General features: G+C 45.9%; 2 protein-coding genes across 3 annotated transcripts; both read left to right on the top strand.

The window, feature by feature from the left end:
• The first annotated feature begins 1,975 nt into the window (after window positions 1-1,975).
• Window positions 1,976-12,138, top strand: LOC135388375 (PI-PLC X domain-containing protein 3-like). Of its 2 annotated transcripts, none has more exons than XM_064617902.1 (3): window positions 1,976-2,048; window positions 6,304-6,499; window positions 7,283-12,138. In XM_064617902.1, the coding sequence occupies exons 2-3, from the start codon at window positions 6,319-6,321 to the stop codon at window positions 8,149-8,151; spliced, it is 1,050 nt and encodes a 349-aa protein (XP_064473972.1). In that variant the 5' UTR covers window positions 1,976-2,048; window positions 6,304-6,318; the 3' UTR covers window positions 8,152-12,138. The 2 variants fall into 2 exon arrangements, with proteins under 2 accessions (XP_064473972.1, XP_064473973.1); XM_064617903.1 differs by lacking the exon at window positions 1,976-2,048 and adding an exon at window positions 6,156-6,193.
• A 2,639-nt stretch (window positions 12,139-14,777) lies between these two features.
• LOC135388374 (uncharacterized) lies at window positions 14,778-18,521 on the top strand. Its single transcript, XM_064617901.1, has 2 exons — window positions 14,778-15,422; window positions 15,745-18,521. Exon 2 carries the CDS (start codon window positions 16,862-16,864, stop codon window positions 18,290-18,292), a length of 1,431 nt encoding a protein of 476 aa, XP_064473971.1. The 5' UTR covers window positions 14,778-15,422; window positions 15,745-16,861; the 3' UTR covers window positions 18,293-18,521.
• The last annotated feature ends 6,065 nt before the right edge of the window (window positions 18,522-24,586 follow it).

The raw sequence follows: 24,586 nt of genomic DNA, 5'->3' as shown, positions 1-24,586 counted from the left end.
ACGCTCTTGGCTGTACAAACATGTACGACGTCAACCAGAAACAGCATTCAACGAGTCGATCTCATATTTCTCCGCGACCTACAGACCATCACTCCCGCAGGCGGTCGAACGCCAGTACGTCTCTCTTCCGCTGCCTGATTGGCCTTGTTTGAGCCATAGCGCTCTCACTGATTGGCCTTATCCAAGTGACGTTCGCAGAGAGGGAATTCCGGAATGCTCTCAACATCAGTTGTCTGCTCTTTCCATGCGTTACATCCATAGGTTGCACCAAGCTGCACAGAATGACTCGCGTCGGATTGTCTGCGCCATTATCGGTGATGGACGAGGAATAAAATGACACTGTGGCTTCGGAATTGACCGCGGCGGATGCGATTGTTGCTTTGAAGTTGAAAGAAACAAAAAATAGAACGCATATCTCAGCAGTACCATGCCAAATAAGCCTCATGCCATTGATCGGACCTGTCTATATGCCTGGGGCTCCACCCACTTTTCGAGGTGTGTTGCCAATCATCGGTCGAAATACAGTTCGGTATATTATTAAAGGATATTCACAGTTATGATTCACCCTTATCTACTAGGTGCTACATTGCTGGGGAAACTGGATTGTTGAACATAGAAGTAAAATGCAAGCGAGCTGGTATAGTATACTCGACGTTGGTGTTCGTTTTTGTGTATTGTCTTTTGTCGTTCGCCCCAAGCTCGGAGACATTTTGCCAACATCAAACTGGATTGGTTTGGATTCAAGCGGATAACCCTAGCGACATACCAGAGCCACTAAAACTATGGATTTTGCTACACTTTTATCAATGCCATCTGCATCAACGTTCATAGAGTAGGTCTTACTCTAAGAACGTTGATTTGCATGAAATGACGCAGAAACCGCTATCTTCGTATGCAGGCGGCTGCCAGTATGAGCCTTTAATCACGTACCGTAAGCAAATGGAACCGAAAATAGACAAACATGAAATTCGACAAAAAATGAACAATTTTACGCTTCAGTGGTGTCTTTCCTGCTAGAAAGCAAGAAACCGCATTCTCTTTCTGCAGAAGGCAGGTCTTGCTCAGCGACCCATCTAATACTTTGCCCTCCCCGACGAACTCATGCACCCTCTACGCGCCTCCACCCGTCCGTCCTTCTTTCTTCCGTCTTCTTTTTTTTTTCTTGCTATAGTCGTGACGACGCACACTTCTATGTGGCCAACAACGGTGAGCCGATCCTGCCATTACCCCCGATGCGTAAAAAAAAGTTCTCAAAAGTCATGGTGCTAATATCCTATTCCAAAGCATCAGAGTAGGTGTTCCAATAACAACGAGGGACATGCACATGTGTCAAAACGGTTATTACGACGGCACTCTGCCTCAACGATAATATCTTTTGATACTCTTATCTTTTTTCCTGAGCGGTCCACCCGTTACACAGTGACAGACACAGTCCGAAAGTGCAGTTTTTAAGATAACGGCACAAGGATGACCAACAGATGGGTCAATGGCATTACGTTTTCAACAAACTACTCCCTCACTCTGCTCCAATATTTCTGTGAATTGCATATCCACAAATTTTGACGAGTGACTCCAAGGATGAATTGGAGTATATTTAGTTTGACTTCGATTTGGGTGGGTGCGGGTGGGGTGGGATTTATTTGGTTTTTCCACTTACGGTACGCTGAAACATGCAAAGGGCAAATCTGTTTGTATCATTTGGTTGAAGTGAAGGTTTGCTTTTGCAGCAGCATTGCACCTGAGACTATGTAGGAAACGTTCTGATATCACTTCCCAACTGGCATTATAACATAACAGCATTCCAAATTATACTACAGGGCTGCTAGAGAGCTCACATCCCTACGAACTCTTCAAACAAATATACTACGGGAAACGGTCTCGCACGGTTTGCTTAAATGATGTTTTGCTTGTTTCACGCGAGTGCTGACATTCTCAATCGCATTATCTGATTGATAAGGCAGCGCACCTATGTGCTCACAACATGAAGACAATGGTACATAACAGGATAGCATGCAAAGCAACAGGTCACAATTCACCTCTGGCTGAAAGTAAGTGCAGTTTTTGTTCTATATACAGGATCCTACCTGCTGTATTCTAGGTGCAGACTGCCACATCGTAAGGCTGGAGTGCTCTGGGAGAGATTTATAACTGATGCGTAATCACTGTACTTTCTCTGGATTAACAATACTGTATTGATCAGGAATTTAGTATAGCTATTTGCACTTGTGTACAGCGGTTCTAAGCCAACGCTACGAATTCAAAAAGTATAGTTACAAGAGGAATCAGAACTGTGGCACACAATAACATGCAACAAGCAAAAATACTGTGTTACTTTTCAGCAATTTCGGAAGCACTTATATCATGTGAGCTCGGTGAGCGCACAGGTAATTTTACAATGATGATACGTGCAGTGAAGAGTAAGAGACCTCGCCCCCTTCGACACAGTAGTCCTTGTTGTGAGACAAGATGGCGGATATGCATGCCAGCTGGTGGATGAATTCCATAATATAAAAGCCCGAGTCTGGGCATACAGAGGGACGACACGAACGCACGACTCAAGCCAGCAAAGTTTACTAATCATCAGAGCACTATGTGCATATACACAGCATTGGAAAAGAGGGAAAGGAAGGAATGTGAAAGGAAGGAAACGAAACGAGTATGTGACCTTCTTGTTGCCTGTGGTGGCTGCTCCAGCTTTCGCTGAGTAGTGTTTCTGTTGCACCATGCCTGCCATGTTCTGCATTTTGCGCCGCCGTCATTTTGACTACCAGGGGAACACCTGAAGTCACGTGACTAAACATTCCATTTCCGTTCATCTGTTCGAACTTGCCGCCTTCGGTTCCTGCACGATTCCTCCGGCTCGGAGCTGGAGTGAGATGCAGTCTGAGATGCAGCTTGGAGTATCGGGACGACCAGTCGAAGGCACCATTAATGAAAATGCTTCGAACTCAATCTGTGCATTTTATTTTATCTAACTACCGTCGTACCAGCGGCATATTTTTATCAGTGAAAACTGCCCTTTCTTTGCCGTCACTCCACACTGTTAAAATAGGGGAGGAGGGGGCAATGGCAGGATAGGCTCGCCGGATAGGCAGGATAGAAGTCGGCGTCGTCACGACTATAGCAAAAAAAAAAAAAAAAAAAAAACTTCACCACATAGCACGCTCCTAGCCAACCACCATATCGAATGATATCATTCTGTGTCATGATTCGGTCAAAACAGGGGGAGGAGCCCATCTGGGACAAACATAATGTGTCCGAGATACGCGCCTCCTTCCATTTCCTGCAAATGAGGACACAGGATGATATCATTCGGAATGACGGTTAGCTAGGAGCGTGCTATGTGGTGAAGTTCTGTTTTAACACTGCAGATGCTACCGATACCGTCCGTAGCGGCTTCTACTCTGTAGCTCCTTTTTCTATGGAACAAAGTGACAGTGGAAAAAATTCAGAAAAATATTTCGGCTCTGTCTATTTCGTAGAATTTATCACCACACCGACTTAGCCAGCAATTTATCACTGGTCCTTTCTGTTTCTTATCGTGCACAGATCACTGCTGCATATTACTACTTGCAGAAATATAGTCGTGTTCAGCATAAGAAGGAAAAGAAATCTAGTCCGTCAACTACATACGCCGTTGGAAATAAAGAGACGCAATAGGGCGCCAGAAGAAATAAAACAGCGCCACCACGCTGCGAGCGTCGTGTCACGCGGCCAGTCTTAACAGCCAATACGGAACTAGAGTGAGTATGATGGATTACATTATCCGGCGCAGGGAGAGCGCGTGACGTCTCTGTGTCCAGCCATCCTATCTGCGGCGCAATAATATCTTGAGAACTGACGGACTAGATTTTTTTTCCTCCTTAAGTTGAACACGACAATAGCATTTTTTTTTTGTCTTTCTTACCACACACATTCATCAAGTGGAATCATGTCCCACATAATCACATAATATCGTGTCTAGAACAAACGTCGATAATTTTGCGAATCAGCGTCACACCTATTTTTTGTAATAACATCATTACGCTCTGTATGTCATGCCCATTTCTTCATTTTAGTTCACAGTTTTTTCGTTTCTTTTTTTTTTTCACCTCATTTTTGTGGCCTTTATTTATTTATTTTTATTCTTTCCCCTACTCTCCTCTGTAATGCTTTTTTGTTTGAGGGGAAATAAAATTAAATATATTAACAGGAATCAGGGTATGCCTCACATAACAAATTCAATGCAAATATATATATATATGTTTTTTGTAATATATGGCCAAAGCCACACACTATTAATTTACAAAATTAATCAATGCACAGATTTGTGTGTATGCTGTTCACAGAATGACGGCAGCATCAGCACGAAAGTCCAGCGAGTCAAGATCATTCTATCCTAATATCTAGAGCAAACATACTAATATTACGTGAGTTCTTCTTTCTGTTTATTCCCCTTTTCCAAATATATCTTCTGTATACACATGGCCAGGCCACAGTTTGAAGAAAACGTATACTAATACGCACCATTAACTCAAAAATTTCTTAGGATCCCAGATATAGAAACAAAAGTAACTTGAAACAATCCTCATTAATGTTACTTTTGAATCTTCACAACAATTAAGTGGCAGCTCTGCAACGTGTCCTCATCTATAGCATTGTACGTAGATGCCAGAGTCAGCGGTAGCAATCACAGCAGGATGGTAGCCAGAAAAATATATAGGAGGAGGAGGAGGCTTTCTCCCTCGTTTCGCTCTCCCAAATGCAGGAGCAAAGGTGCAATCCCCCCCCCCACGCACACACACACACTTCTACGCCCCTGAGTCACATGATTGCTTAGTTACTCTTCAATCGCCTGAGGAGCACCTAAGATACTGCAGCTTTCAGATGTTTCGGCATCAGCTGTTTTAAAGGAGTACAGAGGGTTATAAAAAAAAAATCTGATGAAGACGTCTGATGAAAGCGTGTGTGTCAATTTACTGAATAACACGAACGGTTTTGATATGCGTAATTTGTTTCACAGAAGAAAAAGATCCCATAAACACAGCTCCGGGCGTTCACCCAAAACTCGCCACTCCGGACGTACGATGGGGAGAATCATGATGCTACGTCATCCATGAGTGACGTCACAGAGTCAGCGCGTTCTGGTTCGCTGGTCAATGGAGGTCAGCGCCCTGTCCCTTTGGCGCCGTAAATCAGTTTTGCCAGTTCCCCCAGAGAATTGGAGATAGAAGGAGCGTCCGAATCATGACCGAGCCAGGAACAATGCTTTTCCAGAGCCCCGAACAGCCAAGTGACCGACGGTGGTGGTGGAGATGGTGAAAGGGCTCGCCGTTTTCGGCCTCATATGTGTGGGCAACGTCACGATTGACGCCTTGGGGGATTTGCGTCCTGGGCGACTTCTAAGGGAACTATGCCGACATATGTCTGAAAGCGAATGAGGAATACCCAGGGAAAACCCCAGACAGCACACAGATGGGACGACAGATGGGTAGCAGACATTTCTCCGAACCACTCAGCGAGCGCGGACTGTGTAGCGTCAACGCGCGGTCACAGGCAGATCACAGACTGGTACTGCTCTCCTGCACCGTTGCGCACGGTCGTTTTTTGTGGCGTACTTTATATTCAATTGCTGGGATAATTATGACTCTGGGGGGTGAATTACTTATCGTGATTCATCTTACTGGCATGCTTAACAGTTTTATAGAAAGAAAACAGGGCGTTAAAAATGACTGCTGTGCTGCTTTAGAGTAGCACCTTTTTTCAGAATTTTTTTAAGTTCAGATATTACCTTGAATGCTATGAATAAGCGTCGAAGTCGAGGATACACTCGAGAGTCCAAATATTCACGGACTCCTTAGTACATTCACAGCTCCTGACAAAGCCATGACGACATGGAGCTTTACACCGTGGCAAGGCTAACTATAGTACTACCCAACTATTTCACAAACTTGCTTTTTTTTTCAGGCAATTGTACGCGTTCTTTTCGCGTACGTTAGCAAGCGTTCTTTCGCACTGCACGTTATCTGTACTGTCGCGACCTTCACAGAAAAGAAAAAGAAAAGGTTTTGGAAGCCATCCAGAAGCCTTCGTCCTCCCTCTTATCATTCTGTTGGTCCTCTCTATAGGCTGAGTGAGTTTCTTTGTGCCTTTGGGTATTGTCCATACATATTGGGCAGCGCGTACGCTTTCAGTGGGCAGCGCGACGACAGTTGTAAAACTTTTCCCAGTGTCACCTATCAAATGCCGTCATTATATTAGAAATGTTTTATATCATCGTTAAAAACATCCGTATTTATTCATCAAGTACTAACTTTTTTTCAGGTCACCTACTTCGGGATGTCGTTTGCTCTTTGCAGCGTCGGGCTCGGCCGCCAGCTGAGTGCAAAAGCAAAAGTGTGCACTGTTGCGCACATGGCTTCGCAGTCGGACGACAGCATAACGGTTGATTTAGAAAACTGGATGTCCAAATTACCCCAAGAGCTTCATAGTGTACCCATCAACAATCTCTCTATTCCTGGTAAGATGCCGTACTGTATTGAAATATTACTGCACAAGTGTACTTTGACACATTAAACCCGCCACATCATCATCCCTTCTTTGTGTGTGTGTGTGTGTGTGACACATTAAATATCCTGATCGAATGCCGTACTCTATGAGCGCGCTATAGCCTGTGAGGATAGTGAGGACTAGGATGGTGACTCTAGTGAGGACGATCGATATCACATATTGGCCTTGCAGTGAAGCGTGATCTACAGGGTGACGCCCGAACATTCCTAGCTGTCGTGGACCCACGCGAAGGAGTTGGCAGTATGCAGGCACGTAACGATGCACTTCAGTCAGGGACGACGTCAGCCTCTTTTTTTTTTTCTTCCCCTTCATGGTCAATTAATACGACAACAATCGCTCAAAAAGTCGTGGTGCAGTGCAGAAGTATCTGACAAGCAATCTGAGGCTTACATTTTCTATTCGACTAGGCATCAAAGACAGCTAATGTCAGTTGATACACGAGTTCAGAATGTCTGTAGTCTGTGTCAAGGGTTCGCTAAATGCAACTTGTCATCCAATCATATATACAGCCATATCTGTCAGCATAAGAGGATCAGGAGAGGGACCGCTGTCACTACAAAATGTCTGCCAAGAAGCTGAATAGAGCGCTACCATTCCCTTTCACTCAATGCTTTTTCGGGGTAAAAATCGGGCGCTATTTTTTCAATCTGTAATTCGGGGAGAAATCGGGCGATAATTGTGCCACCCTGGCCACCCTGTGTATCACCATCATCGCTTAAATGTTACTTCGCAGGCTCCCACAATTCTTGCAGCTACTCCCTGTCACCCCAGTCTCCCGTTGCACCCGACGAAACCTTTTGCACAAGGCTCGTCAAAACTCTCGGACCCATCGGCAAGCACATCCTCTACAACTGGTGTCTCACCCAATCCGAGACGGCGAAGCAACAGTTATGTGCTGGCATACGATACTTTGACCTGCGCATTGCCACAAAGAGCGACCCCAAAGACCAGAACCTCTACATTGTGCACGGCCTCTACGGCTACGCCATCGACAACTTCTTCCTGGAAGTCAAGGCGTTCCTCGACGAACATCCTAGGGAGGTCCTGCTCCTTCATTTCCAACACTTCTACAACATGTCGGACGACGACCACCAGCGTCTGCTTCATAAGCTGACGAGCACCTTCGGCGCACTCATGTGTCAGTTCACCGAGAAGCTGGAAAACCTGACGCTGACCTCCCTTTGGAGAAAAGGCTCTCAGGTCCTTTCGTTTTACAACCACGATCGTCTGGCCAAGTACTACCCATTCTTATGGCCTGCCAGTTACATCCCAAATCCATGGCCAAACACTGATAATGTCAGTGCTCTAGTAACATTCTGGGATAATCAGATTGCTAAGGGAAGAGATACGAACAGGTTCTCTGTACTACAAGGCGTGGGAACACCACAGGATACGACTGTAGCGTTCCACATCTGTTCGAGTCTTCGGTCTTTAATTGTACCGAAGGTCAACAGGGCATTGGATAGTTGGGTGGTGGGAAAGGCTCCAGGAGGCGAGCACGGCGTCAACGTGGTCATGTGTGATTTTATGGAGATGGGTGACTACCATATGCCCAAACTGGTTGTGCACTTGAATGCAAAGTTGTTGGAGAATTTGGTATAACCCTGCGCTCTTAAAGATTAGCTTCGCCACATAGCACACCCCTGGCAAACCATCATCCCGAGTGGCATCGTTCTTTCCCCTGGTATTCTACAAAGGAGGGGGCGTACGCCACTTTTGTGGCATTATGCAGTTCATAATAGCCACAAAATGGCGTACGCCCCCCGTTTTCATCAAATCAAGGGAGACAACGTTGTCACATTCGGGATGATGGTTGGAACGTGCTATGCGGTGAAGCTCTGTTTTTAGAGTGTGACCTTACTGATTCTTGTAATGCTGTGATAAGACTGGCGGACACCCTTCAACTCTTAAAACATGCACCACACATATTGCTAGATAGACCCAGGACGAATTGACTGCAGTGCGATGGCTATAGTCTACTTCTGCTCAATCGTGTCGTCATCTTTCTTACCAGAAGCTGGGGTCGGATTCACAAACGCGATCGTAAGTAACGCTAAGATGCGCTAAGACGTCGCAGCCTGCGACGCGCGTACGACGGCGTCGTAAGCACGATTCACGAAGCTATCGTAGTGGAGAGGGTACCCCCTTTGATGAGGAAGAGGAAGTTGCCAGGAGAGAAACAGGCAACGGGTGCGAGACTATGTTTTCACTATGGTAACGATGACGACAATCTGCAATCGTACCAATAACAATCGTCCCGTTAGAAGAAGTCGCCCGTCCCCAATTGTGTTGTTACCACACGTGCTCTCGGTCTTTCAGTAGCCATAATGGATGGGCGAAACGCGTTCCACGACCCAACAGGGATATTACCAGTATGTTCGACTCGGAGGAGGGGAGGGTGTTTTGTAGGGGGTGTGCGACACCCATATTTGCAGCTTTTATGGCTTTTTTTTAGCCTTTCTTGCAGACAATTTCGAGGGGTGTTACAAGATTTTTGGGGATGTCATAGCTGGGTGTAGGGGATGCCTGAAAAATCCCCGCGACTCTATTTTACGAAGCACAAAATTGAAGCATTTGTTGAAGGTTATCAAGCAAAAAAAGTGCGTCATTGACGCTTCGGGGGTGGTCTGAAGGTTCTGTGGCAAAGTGCAATGCGTGGGCACGTATTACGGAGTTTTTGTTTTCCGTCTCTAAATCCACCGCTGCCAAATACGCATTCACCTTTCTTTGTAGACCACTCGGGATCTCTCGCAGGATTCCGCCGTAAGCTGCGAAGATTTTGCGACGCGCGCCCTTCGTGAATCTGCACTTCGTCGTGACGTCCGACACATTCCGTCGCACGAGCTTTTTGTGAATCCGACCCCTGAGCATTTGCTCCGACGTGGGCGAGAGAAACCATTGTTTAGGCGCATGCACAACAGACAGCCATGTGTTACGTAACTAGGACAAGTAAAGCTTGCTCTCTTTCCTGGTTTCATAATTTCAAGTGCACTTTGAACAATTTTAGTTGAATTAAAATTTATGGTGCTGCTTCGCATGCACTGAATATCTCCAACGGTTCCAACTGAGCTGAGGATCCCTTTACAAATTATAAATGCATCCTCTGTGGGTTGAGCACAGTTAGAAATTGACTAAGCAGTTTGCAACTGTTGTCTGCTTCGTCAGGCAGTTCGTCAGGCTTTCATGAATTTGTGCATATTTATGGCCAAAGAATGGGCACCTGTATGCTGAACATTTTCACAGACCTTGAATGGAAACGGCAGTTTTCCTTTTTTTCTTCTTCTTGATTGAAGTATTTTACTGTTAAATAACTCATCGTTATAGTAATTTTGTTTGATCAACACTCGCTGTATCTGCGACGCTAAGGTGCGCCAGCCCGCGTCAGCTGGATGTGTGCCCTGTTGGTCTTCCGGTTACACCTGTTTGCCAAGATCCTTTCGCGGGCTTCGCGTCTCCAGGGTGCGAAATTTCGTGCCCCGTAAGCATAGGTGGGCATTTTCCTGCGGCCTCACTCATCCTCACCTCACGAAGCACAGACCTTATTGGCCTCACTCACCCTCACCAGTTTCCTTTCCAGTAACTAAGCCTCAGTCGCCCTCACTCTGACATTCCATTTTAACTTTTGCCCTCACAAACCTCACCTCAGGGCATCGGGATCCTGAGAGGCTTCACCATCCTCATCCTCACATGGCTTCACCTCATGAGGGTCCTCATCCTCCCGTGTCCTCACCTCATAAGGGCCCTCATGTCCCCACGTGTCCTCACCACATGAGGGCCCTCATGTCCTCATGACCCTCACGTACTTTCGCCTAATGAGGACCCACATGGCCTCACGAGTCCTCATCCTCACGTGCCCTCATCTCATGAGGACCCTCATGAATTTTTCAAATTTTCAATTTTCGCTTCGATTTTTCGTTGAGACGTTGTAGAACGTGTGGAAAATAGTCAAAAATTGACCTTAGACTTCTGAAGCGAATAGCAGAAAAAGAAATCATCCTAGGCGACATTTGCTCAATCCATTTTCTTCTAAAATGTGTCCTGAACGTTTTGGTACCACTATCTCGCGTGTAAAGTCAGCCGTTCTTGAGATAAATGAAAATATCTGAGGGTATATACAGCGCTTCCTCGGGGCAACTTTTTCTGCCGCCCGGTGCTGCCACGACGCGGGCTTTACGTCCAGAAGGACGATTCTCTAGAGAGCTGGCCTGAGATTTTCCCTCCCCCTCGCGCGCCCCGCCCACCCGGAGCGCGCTAATGGGAGGACGCGTGGGTGGTGTCGGCTGAGTGCCATCTGGGAGCAGAGGTTCGAACGTAGACGGGGACGTGCTTTTGGCGATGCTACATCCGCTGGGTCGTTCCATCCACCACCATTTATTTTACACAATGGCAATAAATTAAAATGAAAAATACGAGCTATGCGGGATGACATTTCCCATTCTCATTCCATTTTCAACAACGGCTTCAACCTCGGTCATTCCTAAAACCACTTCCCTATCATCAGCCCTGACTCCAAACCGCACCTAATTGTTCGGCCTTTCGATAAGTAGGGTGAGTAACCGAGTGAATGACCTGGGACAACTGATGACTATTCTGGAAGAAATCATATACTGTGCTCCTGTGTCAGGGGACAAGCGTGGTCATTATACAGTTCTTGAAATAGAACAGTACAGAAAGTTGCAGGCCAAGCAAAAAGAAAGAAAAAAAATCCTACAGATCTTGTCAAATATTCTATGTAGGGGTAAATTCATTGGTCATTAACTGGGTTTAAGTTATTTCTGTATAGCAAACGATTCAGACGGTTGCTTGTTTAAATCATGTTCGGGTCACCAAATGTAGAGAAACAGCATCTCCTCTACAATCCATTCAGTGGGTGGTACAGGTCATTCACTGGTATTCGCCCACGAGGCACCTTCTTTTGGTAGTAAACATGCTGTAGATTTTTTTTCTTTTTCTCTAGCCAGTCTATTTCTGAGCACCAAATGCTACACATCCCAATTATTCGATTTCTGATACAAGAGTCAGGAAACTTTTTTATAATCTTATGACAAGAACAGCCCCATTCAGGGTCTTGTGTCTCTTTGGCCTTTCCATTTTTGGCCTTTTGACTTTCGGCCTTCTGACAGTACGGCGTGATGTTTCGGCCTTTTGGCTTTCGGCCTTATGATAGTTCAACGTTATGATTTTTCGGCCTTTTGGCATTCGGCCTTCTGATAGTTCGGCGTTATGATTTATGATGATTTATGATATTTTTTGATTGGTTCGCTTGTAGCGTTGATGTAACAAAAAACAAGAAGAAAAACAAAATAAGCGTCAGTCCTAGATGCTGTTATCCTAAGGAATATTTAACTCTGTGTAATACGCTTGCCCATAGACACATTCCTCATCCTAACCCACTTCTTCGCATCGAGAAAGCGGTCCAAGGGTCTGGGTTGTTCACCCTCTCCCGTTCGACAACTTGATAGGTTTTTCCTCTCTGACAGATAGTGACTACATGCCTTTCACCCCTAGTCCCCCAACACTTTGTCAAATAATAATTGACATCAATTGTCAAATAACAAACAACTTTGACAAATAAATAAATAAATGACATTCTTGAATGGTTTATTCGCGTCGAACGTGGACAAAATTTAACAATATATTATTAATGTTTGTAGTCAATAACTGGCATTGTATAGGAGAAAGAACAGTTTTAGTTTATTTACTTTCCGCCTATGTGCAAGTGAATCTAAATTTGGTTCTTGCAACATACATGGAACCGAAGAAATCCCACGAAACCCAGACAATATAAGCCGCGGAGCTGATTTTTGTACTTTGTCTACTTTTTCCTTCTTCTTCTTCTTCGTTGTTTTTTTATTTATTTATTGTGTGCATGTGTAGGGATCCCAGACTGCAGATGCATCTCTAACCAAGGTCGAACTAAGGTTTTATATGGCTCTTAATTTAATATTATTTTGTACCATGACGAAACTTCCTTCTTAGCATCCACAGACTTCGAGTGGCTTTCGCGCACATATGGCTATCCCATTTCAGATGGTTCCCTTGAAATTTCGCCAGCAATGAAAAGGGTGCCCAGAAGAGGCACAGACTATCGGCTGCTCGCAATCTGAGGCTATTTGCTTCAATATGTGTCCTACAGTTTGCCGGATTCTTCCGTATTGTTCTATTCAGCTGTGCTTTTCGTGAATGACAAAAGTCTGCAAATAACAAGAGGTCTCCCCTGTTTAGCTAAAAAAAAAAGAAACAAGAAAGAAGCAGAGGACACTGATTGCCTGCTTCCGTATGCTCGAGTCAAAAGTTACAGAAATGGGGTGCTAAGGACACGCTGCGAGCTTTGAACTCCCTTTGAACAAATGTCTTTCGATCAAACGACGTCGACCAACTGACTTTCGATCAAACTACTTCCGACCAAGCGGCGTTCGATCAAACGGCGTTCCACCAAACGGCGTTCGAACAAATGGGCGGACACCGGAGTGAATATACGGAATGGCCCGATATGGATCACGCGTCGTATGCCGATATCGCGTAAGCCGAACCTCCCAACCGTTTTATAACCACCGGCTTAGCGCCGATATCACGATGTTGGAAATCAGTGCTTTGTCGGCGGATAAGTAAGTGACAGAGGACGAAGCATCAGAGATAAAACGTGAAATTTAATTCAGTTAACTTCCCCGTGCGCAAACAGCTTTGGGATCATGTATCAGCGTCAGCCACAGCTATATATAGGTTGGCACACTGCTAACGCATGTGCTTTGCTACATTCAGGATATGATTGCGCGATTGTTGCGAATATTTGCATTGTTGCGATTGCGAAGAACTGCAAAACACGCCTTCGCCAAGAACCTAAAGTGCCTATAAACTGATTCTAACATAACAACAATAATAACGTCTAAAATGCTAATACGCCAATTCTAACGTCTATAATACCCACACTATAATTCTAACATGACCTAACGTCTAAAATGCCAGCAGACTAATTCTAATCTGACCTAACCTCTAGAATGGTGGCAACTTGATTCTAACGGTGAGCAGTTGTCCGACGTGCAATTGTCTGGTGAGCAACTGTCCGGTGGCGTTCCTTCCCGGAAATGACGTCCATGAAAGGGTCCCGGAAATGACGGTCCCGGAAAAAATTGTCCCGGAAAAAACGGTCCCGGAAGAAAGGGTCCCGGAAAGAAGGGTCCCTCTGGCAAAAGGCGAAAAAAAAGGACCCGCAGGCATGGAATGGTTTTGCCATCGCTTGTGCACAAAAGCACATCTTTGGTGTGACAGATGATGCTCCTCAGACAGAGATAGTTATTATGTTTTGTGAATACGGTGTTTTACTTGCTCTTTTTTTTTCTTGCTTTGAATTGCCTAGTTGTAGCACCTGACTACCCCGCTTCACTAAAATTCCTACCCCAAACTCGACAATAACTCGATCGGTAGCTGGCTTCGTGTAGTAGCTTCGGTTGGCGCTTACACTTGACGTCATTCTCTTTTCCGGCTTTGGCCGGAGTTCTTAGACCTAGGTCAGTGAACTTTTTGTCTGTGTAACCTACTCTAGCCTAAGCATGGTACTGATGAAAAGCTTTCTGTCCTTTGGTTAGCGCTTACACTTGACGTTATTCTCTTTTCCGGCTTTGGCCGGAGTTCTTTTTGTCTGTCTAATCTACTCTATCCTAGGCGTGGTCAGGAGGAGGCCTCGAATAAAAGTATGCGGGTTATACCAGTGGGGTGGGGTGTATATGTTTACTGAAAAAAAAAATACCAATAATGATAACTACAAGGAAAGGTCAGCCAGGTGCGAAGCCGGTTTGCTACTCCTTAAACACACAAAAGAACACGGGAGTGACAATAAAAAACTTGTTTCAGCACTAGTTCATAGACTGTTCATGCACAGTATGCACGAATGTACTAAGAGTATTCAGAAGAATGTGCGGGAGAAAGAAAATAACGGCTGGGTCCGGTTACATTTTTTACTGTCTTACTATAGCAGTGTGACATGTAATTGCCCGCTGTTTTTGTTCTTGAATAAATCCAAGCGTATTTGTGCACTAATGTCATCTGTCCCACACCGATCGAGTTGCTGCCAACTTTGGGGTAGCAATTTTAATCAAGCGGGGTAGTCATGCGCTACTACTACGCAATTCACTACGCAATTTATAATTCGTAATGTATTGAATGTCTAAATAAAGCACTTATCTAAAAATTCAAAGCAAAAAAAGAAAGAGGAAAATAAAACACCGTGTTCACAAAATATAATACATATATCACTGTCACACCAAAGATGTTTATTTAAGCGATGGCAAAGCTATATCGCCTGCCTGCGGGACCATTTTTTCCTCCTTGTGCCAGCGGGACCCTTCTTTCCGGGACCGTTTTTTCCGGATCCATGAAACGGCATTCGATAAAATGGTGTCGATGAAACGTCGTTCGACGAACCGGCGTTCGATGAAATGGGCGGACACCCGATATGCTTGCATTGCTTTTCTCAGTGCGCTGTGGTACGCAAGGGTCCTTAGGTAAATAGGGGCATCTCAAGCTAACGAAATCCTAACAGACATCAGTCCAGCATCCTTACGGTCCAACACGTACATCAAGTGTACTACAGGAACTCACGGCAACAGATATAAAGACAAACACTTATACCTTATGACTTCGATTTTTTGCGGAAAACATCGGAGAGAGTTATAACGTTTGAGATAGGATGAGCTCAGAAAGAACACAACTAGGCACGTGCTATCCTTGAGGATACAATGGAACCAAGAATTCGTTCTCCTTTTTCCTCTTAATCTGACCTCTGATCTTTGCACAACGAACTTTTTGTCACTGAACTTTGTGTTGTGAAGTCCGTCTTTGGGTCGCTCAGTGAATGCGGATTATTCTCCTACAAGGTGAAAAGAGAGAGACCAGCTCCGGTGGCGCGCGCTTGGAGACTGGGAGGTCCGCAGTTCGAATCCGCGGGCCGGCTGTGCCGTCTGGGGTTTTTCCTCGGTTTCCCTCAGATGTGTAATAGGCGTATGCCGGCACAGTTCCCCTGAAGTCGGCCCATGGACGCAGCTATCCTCCCCCCGAGCGGATTCCGCTCGGTCTTCCACTTCACCCTTTCCTCTCCTCCTCTCCACCACCCTTCCCTTCCTGAGAAACATGCCGCCTAATCAGGCAGGCAGACCTCTCGGGTTCCTCCCAACGACACTCCTCCTCCTCCTCCTCCAGGTGAAAAGAGGGTAGTCCATCGTTTCCTGTCTGAACTGGTGACTTGCAATGGCGTATATGCCCGCACTGTTCTTGAATATTCCGTCCTACACAGTCGAAAGAAAGGAATGTCAGGCCATTGCCCTGGCCCTGCAATGGAAGGTCTTAAAATGGGAGCCTGTACCTAAAACAAGTGGACACCTCTCGAGAGGTCGACGACTCTTGGGTTAGACTGTCATAAAAACCGCTGCTGAACTTGTACGCAGCACTCTTGGAAGAATTCTCGTCCAGCAAAGAGTATCATTGTTGTCCGATTTGAGTGCCCAGTCGATTGACAGCGGCACGGTGTCACCAAAAGTTTAATTAAAGAAACCACCAAAAAAGTAGTCTTCTTTCGTCATTAGCCAGCATAACGAAACATACGCACAAAAACGGCCTGGGCGTCTCGTCAAAGTCCTTCTGTAACAACATGTGTGGCATCATGTTCGGTAAAAGGGGGAAAAGAATCACTCTTCTGTCGGCATTATCTAAACATACGCACAAAAACGGCGCGGGCATGGCATCTCATCAAATTCCTTTTGTAACAACACGTGTCGCAGGACGCAGTGAAGAGAAAAGATTCCATGCCATTACATCCAACGTGCCATTACATCCAAGAGCGAGCCGTTACATCCAACATGCCGTTACATCCATCGTGCCGTTACATCCAACGAGACGTTACATCCATTTTTGGCCATTACGTCCACGGGTCCTTACATCCAACGAGCCAATTCATCCAACGAGTCATTACATCCATCGGGTCAGTACGTCCAACGAGCCATTACATCCACGGACACAGAAAACTCGGTCAATGGTCTCGATGTCGGCGGCAAGGTCGTTGGTTTCGTCGATGTTTTGTGCTTGTTACGCAGCACATGTGTGCCAGAAGGAGGAGTGGATAGAAAAAAAGGAAGCACTTTTTCCTTTACGAAAATGACACACTCGCACACAAAACAGTGTTCCAAGAAGTTTCCCCCCATGCCACATCTGGGATTACCGACCTGCGGAACGTCCACCTATTTCAATCTCACAAAAACTGCATATATGCTGCTACCAACTGAACATTGTTTTCTCTTCAGCGACCTCTTCAACAAGAAGGATGACCTATTACAGATCACCCCCGTGCCCAAGCTGTTTGGCCAGGGTACAAGGGCTTAACCTGGTTTCCCGTATACAGGAGGTACTAGGAAGATGTCCGGAAGAACCAAAGAAAGGAAAAAGGACATCTGTCATTTCGTGGCGAGTTTTTCGTCGTGCCACTTGCCAGCTAGCAGTTCCAAGTGATTCGCATGCCATGGACCTGGGAGACGTGAAATTCGTACAGTCGAAGCGACGTTCCCGCCACCCAGTTTTACAGTACCGGAGCAGAAGATGGCAGGGCGCCGTTCTTGAGTTTTCGTTCAAGTATGTGAATCCGAGGGACCCATCAGTCGTGTATTATCGATGCATATCTTGCTATGACCTCAGCACCAAGGCCAAGGCTGCCGGCGACACGTCGCCGGTTCCAGTGGCCCATGTTACGTTGAAAAACAGCATCCTCCAAGTCGACCCGGACTACCCAAGTACTGCGCATTCTTGTGACCCGACAGCTGTGACTTCGTCGGAGCCAAAGGTTCTCAGCAAAAGGTATATGACGGAGAAGAGAACAGAAATTCGACATGGTCGGAAGCGGCCTCGTGAAGCCTACAATGACGCGCTTGCTGGTGTTGACGAGCACTTCAGCGACTGTACTCCTGATTGCCGCGAGGCCATCAAGGAGGAGTTGTGCTTACGCTACGGATTTGCATCGAAGCGCAGGGCACTGTCGTATAACCGGCATTTATACGCAGTAAGAAACGTCTCGATCGACGACCTTCAAGGTCTGGAGAAGACACTGGACGGAGAGGATTTTTTGAGGCACCGAGACTCAACGCAAGGAAGTGAGGTTCTGGTTTTCTTTGGCCACAGTGATCTCGAGGCCCTCCTGTCAGCCGAGTACGTTTTTGGGGACGGAAATTTCAAATACACGCCTCCAGAGTTCATGAACCCAGGCCAACTCTACAGTCTGCATGTGTCCATAAAGGGGGAGTGCCACCCAGTGGTATTCGCGCTTACTCGCCGACGTGACACTGGTACGTACATGAAGATCTTCGAAGTGATCCGTGAGGCACTCCTGCACGAGTTTGGCCACATGGGAACGCTGCAGAGTCTTGCTCACTGGGTGTTCGATTTCGAGGTCGCGGCTATAAATGCAGCTATCTCCGTTTTCAGCGTTGACCCTGTCAATCAGCCGATAAAGCTAAGCGGCTGTGCTTTTCACTACGCGAAAGCTGTAAACAAGAAGCGGGATGAACTTGGACTTCGAAATGCGTGCAGAGAAAATGAAGAAGTTCGCGACTGGTTCAGTTTGGTGAGACACCTGCCCTTTGTTCCCGAACACCTGCGCATTCAGTTTGCCGAAGATCTAATGTCGCAGCACCCCATGAACTGTCTTCTCTTCAGAGTGGTCAAATGCAGCAGTTTGTTGCATATTACGAGGAATTTTGGCTAGAGTCTGTTCCAGTCCGTAACATATGGGGGCACTTTGGGAACTCTGGCCCTCGCACTACAAATTTCGTAGAGGGGTGGCACAATGGTTTACATGACCAGCTTCCGAACCAGCACCCACGTCTTGCAGAGGTGATCTCGTTCCTTCAGAAGTTACAACATGCAGCGAAATACCGCCTGCGATTACTTCTGCACGACCCAGCGACGACACCGCGGCCACAAGAACAGCGTGTTCGTCAGAGGAACGCACGCCTCGCTGAGGAAATGGAACTGTTTCGACAGCATTTTATGCGCTACCCCATATCTTATGATGACATTGTTCAATACCTTCGACGTGTTGTCAGCGTCGGTATTCTTCCTCGTACGTGATGACTAACTGCATAATGAATAAAAAGATTTGATACTTGAGGTGCATCAATGACCGGACGCTTCGATATTCTTTGATTTGGAGTGTGAACCCCATCGCGCGGACGAAAGCTCGCCCGTGAAGTGTGGAGCACGGACAAAAGCTCACCAGCGGTAATTTCTCATTTTTCAAACTTCTATAATCCCTTTCCAGTCATTGTGACGTGTAAACGTGCGATTTACCAATTATTTATTGTTTATTAGTTCTTATTACTCCGATAATAGTTCAGCAATTTGTACAGCTTCCCCGCTCACGAGACGATGCTAGCAAAAAACAAAAGTTGTTGTCTATGTTTCGCCCGCTGATCAAGGGCAAAGATTTATGATGATGATGATGATAACAATAATAGTAGTACTCTGAAGAACCAGGACCACAAATGCTAATGTAGCAGATATATGCAGATAAATGCCCAGGAATTCTAACTCATTCAGCCTCCGCCATCAACTTCTGAATGGGGCCTGAACAAAGGGGACCACTCCATGCTGTTACATCCAACGTGCCATTACATCCAACGAGCCGTTACATCCAACATGCCGTTACATCCATCGTGTAGTTACATCCACACCATGCCGTTACATCCAACGTGCCATTACATCCAACGAGCCGTTACATCCATCGTTGGATGTAACGACTCGTTGGATGTAATGGCACGTTGGATGTAGTGGCCCGATACCAAGAGAAAAAGGGCCCAAGCAGCACAATGTACTGAAAGTCAAGTGCAATAGGGGTGGACGGTATGTGTATTATCAATGTTCTTTAGTTTCAGGAGTCTGTTCAAGGCCTTCCGCCTACCCGTCCACCCCTATTGCACTCGACTTTCAGTACATTTTGCTGCTTGGGGGGGTATGAAACAGAGAAAAAAAAAAACGCAGAGGGAAACAGTCCATAATGACGCATTGTCCCGCGAAATGACACGCTTCGTGCAAAGCGTCCGCCGCGCCAATGAAAATCCTGGCGGCTGTCATAGGAACTAGTTGTGTGAGTCCTCTCGGTTCTCGAGGGCTATTCGTACGCTTTCAGTAGTCACCTTGCTTCGGTGACGCCGCGCTTGAATTGATAGCTGCTAAAAGTAATGCCGTAGCGCACGTACTGTTGAGTCGTTGGGTGAACAAATACGTATGAGAATGCCGGGTGTAGGGAAGAAAATGGTCCCTGGTGATGCGGCAGCAAAATGGTCCCACATGTTCCTGCGCGCCCAAAAATACAGGGTCGTGGCTGCGGATAACTGATGAAACAAATCACAGCCAACCGAGTGCTACTATTGGCTCTCCCCATTCGTTGCATATGCCCTTTTCATCTGTTAATAGATAATAAGATCTGCACGCCGTTCAATGAGTACCATAAAAACGACATCATTCGCTGCACTAGTTCGCTAGTATTTTCCTACTGTTGGGTTTGACTGGGGATCCGGACAAAATGTCCCCGGACGAAATGTCCCCAGACAAAACGTCCCCGAAAATGTCCCCGGACAAAATGTCCCCAGATGCCGTCCGGTTGCACAGCCGTTGGTACCTCAAATGTGACAAATGTTTTTCATGCTATGATGTGCAGGGTTGATTGATTTAAATCAGCCAGATTTAAATCACCGATTTTAATCGCGATTTAAGTCATGAATATTAATCAAGATTTAAATCACCTCCCTTATGTTATGTTTGAATTCGAATAGTAACATAAAACTGGAGACGCTGGGGAAGATGAGACTGAGCCTGGAAATGAACCACAGCCTGAAATATATACTTCAGTGACTTTTAGCACAAACAGCGTCACGTGACCCCTTCAGTGGCTCTCCGGCACACTGGCAAACAATTTGGTTACACATGGCGGGTGGTCATTCCACGAGCGTAGAACTTTTCCAGTTATTTCTTTTTCCTATTACTATTCGGTGTAATTCATAATATATAGTTTTCAAATAGATCTCCATTTGCATTAGCTAGTAACTGTTAGCCGCACTGTTAGAAGTCTAGGAAGGGAGTTGCCTTAGGACAGAAGCCGCCGATATTTCGAACAGAGACTGTTCTTCTTCTGGGCACCGTCCTCATCATTGGCATGGTATTTAAAGGGTTAGGTGTGACGTGTTTAAAGGTTCATGCGAATTGTGGGTCAACAGCCTGGAGGGAAGAAAGGTTCCGTACGGGTTTCTACGGCCGAAGTTAGAAGTCTAGACGCCCTTCTGTGTATGTGCTCAAAAAGTGATTTCGCTACTACGAGGTGGCACACGGAAGCCATGAGGTGAAGATCTGTCTTAGAAGACAAAAATCAACTCAGTGATTTAATCAATATTCATCATATTTAAATGAAAAAAATCTGAATAATTTGATTTTTTAATCCGCTGAACAAGAACGCAGTTGAGGACTGGCAGACGGCTGAGTGACGGCAGCTGGGGACATTTTGTCCGGGGACGTTTCGTCCTGGGACATGTTGTCTGGGGACATTTCAACTCCGCTTCTGATCAAGATACGGTTCATCGACATAGAAAGTATGACAGAACAACTGTAAAACCTGTCTGACCAGCAATAGGACACAGTATAGCTTGGTTTGTGAATTGTAACACTAGGTTGAACTGGGAACTACACCCAACGACCCCCCCCCCCCTCCCGTACAGTGAGCGTGAGGTAGGAGCCAGCAAGGCTAGTGAGCTCAGTGCAAAGCCTTTATGTGTGGTTTATTTTATTGGTACGAATACAGAAGGTAACGTGCCTCTTTGCTTACTCTTCTGTAATCCGTCCTGTTATAAAAGAATGCGAGTACCTCTTTTCCGACATATCCAACATATCTGTACTCCACAAAAAAGAGAGGAACAGAAAGAACAGTTGCAATGCGCTCGCTCAATACAACTGGTGCAGCGAATGCGATCGCTTTTATGTTCCTCATTGAATGTGGTGCAGCTTTTATTGTTCATTAACATCAATCAGGGCGAACAAACAGATCAAACAAACAAATAAATCAGGAGGGCGAATGATAGCACTTCGTCTGCTAGGATCCGTTTCATCGGCTCTCCAGAACAGCTGCTGTATTTTTTGGCGCACAGAACCCCGCGGGACCATTATTTCCGCCCACGCAACCAGGGACCTTTTTTTTTTTTTCGGGACCCGATAATGCCCCAACAGGTACAAGCTTCTGCGGTTTCCCGCCAAATCCACACGAAGTGGACAGGAGAAGATGGGTGCGGCCGTCAAACGTACGTGTCACGAAATAACTACTCCGTGGATTCTTGTCTTTTTTCGGCCAATGATCCTAATTGGTTGCCGTAATTAGACCATATATAGTTCGTGATGTGTGTTCTCAATTCAGACATTAATTTCCAACAAGCTTGGACCTTGTGGCTTTGTCCGCTCAGGTAATGAGACTTCTGCATCCCTTTGCTGTAAAAAGCACGCAAGTGCGGTGCGCGCGAAGAAAAATTCAAAGAATTGTAATAACGCTGACGTGCCTGCTTCTGCATATAGTCTTATGCCTTATTGACCGATGAGGACAGAAATTAGTCGTTCGTAGTCAAAAGCGATTGACATAGGCAAAGTTACACTACCGATTCACACATTTTTTTATTTTCATGACGCCCGCATCATACACTTTTGACTGGTTTCGGTATCGGACGACTCACACAACAAGTTCGCTTTCCCACCGCTACGTGGCCACGCAAAGCGCCACCTTTAGTCTGTGCACGAGGCGTTATCCTCTCACCGCCTGTGTCCCGGCCCACAGCGCATCGCACACGAATCACATGACATGCTCAATAAAAGGGAAGGCACACACACACGCGCCAAAGAATGCCTTACTATCACCCAAACACAGGCGCAACTGCGGACATCTGATCAAGATCACTCTAACAACGCGTGTTCCATATATTAAAAAAAAAAAAAACGCGAGCATCGCCCAAGGACGCCGCAAACGCGCCATTCGAAGTCCACGCCTAACAGGCAATGAATCAAGGCATCATAAAACGTTCATTAAAAGCAAAAACAAACGAACAAACAAACAAACGCGATCATCGCTCAAGGACACCGAAAACTTGCCACTGGTATGTTCATAGTTCGCACGCAACAACAGGTAATGAATCAAGCCATCATAAAACGTTCATTAGAAGCAAAATCAAACAAATAAACGCGGGCATCGCTCAAGGACGCCTATCATAAAACGTTTATTAAAAGCAAAAACAAGCGAACACAGGAGCCGTCACAATCCGTCAATTCATTCCAGGAAAACAGAAAAAGAAGAAAAAAGAAGAGAGAGAGAGAGACAGAAATGGGATCATGACTCAGTACTTATCGCCGACCATTTTCGCGGTCCCAAGAAACGCGCGTCCCTAGGTAGGTTCACACAGAGCCGTATATTAAAAGGGAGTCTGGCCATTAATGGGTCATGCCTATACCTGAAGCTCCACCCACTTTTTCAGCTTTCCGACCAATTAAGTCTTGAAATGTGGGGCGCTATCAATCAGCCTATCCTCACTATTTGCCCCCCTATCCAACCTGGGCAGCGCCATTTTGGGTGGCAAGTGGATTGGATGGGATTGAAATGGATACCTCTCGCAATCTGCAAAAGTAGTGGATTGTTGGTGCAAATTTGATATGCGCCACCTAAGGAGCGTAAGGCACGTCGGGAATTGTCGTCTGCTTCCGTCGTTGTACCGCTGCCGGCAGAACCACCTGCTGGGACACATTCTGTTGTCGGTATGATTTTTAAACAAATCTACATGAATATGGATGGAATGGATGAGCATAAGTTGAAACTGATTTCCGAGAAATTTATATTAGGATGTACATTTGCAGCGTAAAATCAGGTTAGTCTGTGAAAATTTTTTGTCACGAAATGCCCGCTTCACTGTGTTTGTTTTCGTCGCCATTTTGGGTGGCAGTATGGTGTCATGGCGACCCCCTTGGTAAAAAGCAAACCAATCAGAGGGCCGAAACTGTGATTGACAGGTCGAGCCTCTTTTTGTGACTCCTCCCAATGGTTCACAGATCAAGCAGCGACATCTCGCGGGCAAACTCAGGGCCGTGGTGGATGGAACGACCCAGTGGATATAAAAGCACGTCCCCGTCTACGTTCGAACCTCTGCCCCCAGATGGCACTCAGCCGACGACGCCCACGCGTCCTCCCATTGTGGGCGGGGTTGGGCTCGTCCTTGCAGTTCGGACTGTCCCGTCGATTCGCTTAGTTCCTGTGTGCGTGTTTGTTCCGAACATCTGGAAGCGTCGAAAGATATGTTTGGCAATAAGAAGAAGCAGGGACGTGCTGTGCTGTGCTGAGCTGAGCTGATGAGCTGAGCGCGTCGACGAACCCGTTTCCGGAAGAAAGCAACACGCTCGCGTGGTGCGCCGAATGACGTTCGGTTTCGCAACGATGTCCGCGAAATGTTGCCCGGCGTATTGCCGAAACGTCTTCGACGACACGAGTGACCATTTCTTCGAGTTTTAAGTAAATTTCATTCGAAAAATATGTATTCGTAATTTTTAATATCCACGACATAAAGAATCCACAATAACAACAACAAAACTCATATGTGTGACGAGCGCGGACACCCCGAAGGGAGTTTACCATACTCCCTTTTTTTCGGAGAGTGTAGTCTCCACTGCTCCGGGATGTGATCCGATAAATTTTAGCAATGAATGCGCAAACAAAAATCTTGTATAGAATGTGTGACTATACGGACAGCTTTTTAATCTATATCTTTAAAAAAATTGTAAGAGAGAGTGTACAGTTTTGACTTTGAAAATTTAAACAAGAAAATGATCTTTGGTGTGGAGTTTGCGTTTTGCCTCATTATGAGCTAAAAACTTCTAAAATTAAAGTACGCCCTTTCCATTTGTAGCACCCAGTATGCTATGACATTATGAATAGGCTGATTGTTTTTCAGTATGGCTAAGGAAAACCTCAGCTACATTTTGTGAA

This window comes from Ornithodoros turicata, chromosome 3 (assembly GCF_037126465.1).
Source record: "Ornithodoros turicata isolate Travis chromosome 3, ASM3712646v1, whole genome shotgun sequence".
NCBI lineage: Eukaryota > Metazoa > Arthropoda > Arachnida > Ixodida > Argasidae > Ornithodoros > Ornithodoros turicata.
This window is presented reverse-complemented; position numbering and strand designations above follow the sequence as displayed.

Bases quoted from the DNA above. Each gene is read 5' to 3' on its own strand.
- LOC135388374 (XM_064617901.1), top strand. From the start codon at position 16,862: ATGACCTATTACAGATCACCCCCGTGCCCAAGCTGTTTGGCCAGGGTA.
- LOC135388375 (XM_064617902.1), top strand. From the start codon at position 6,319: ATGTCGTTTGCTCTTTGCAGCGTCGGGCTCGGCCGCCAGCTGAGTGCA. The intron at 6,500-7,282 runs GTAAGATGCCGT...GTTACTTCGCAG, and splicing joins CAACAATCTCTCTATTCCTG to GCTCCCACAATTCTTGCAGC.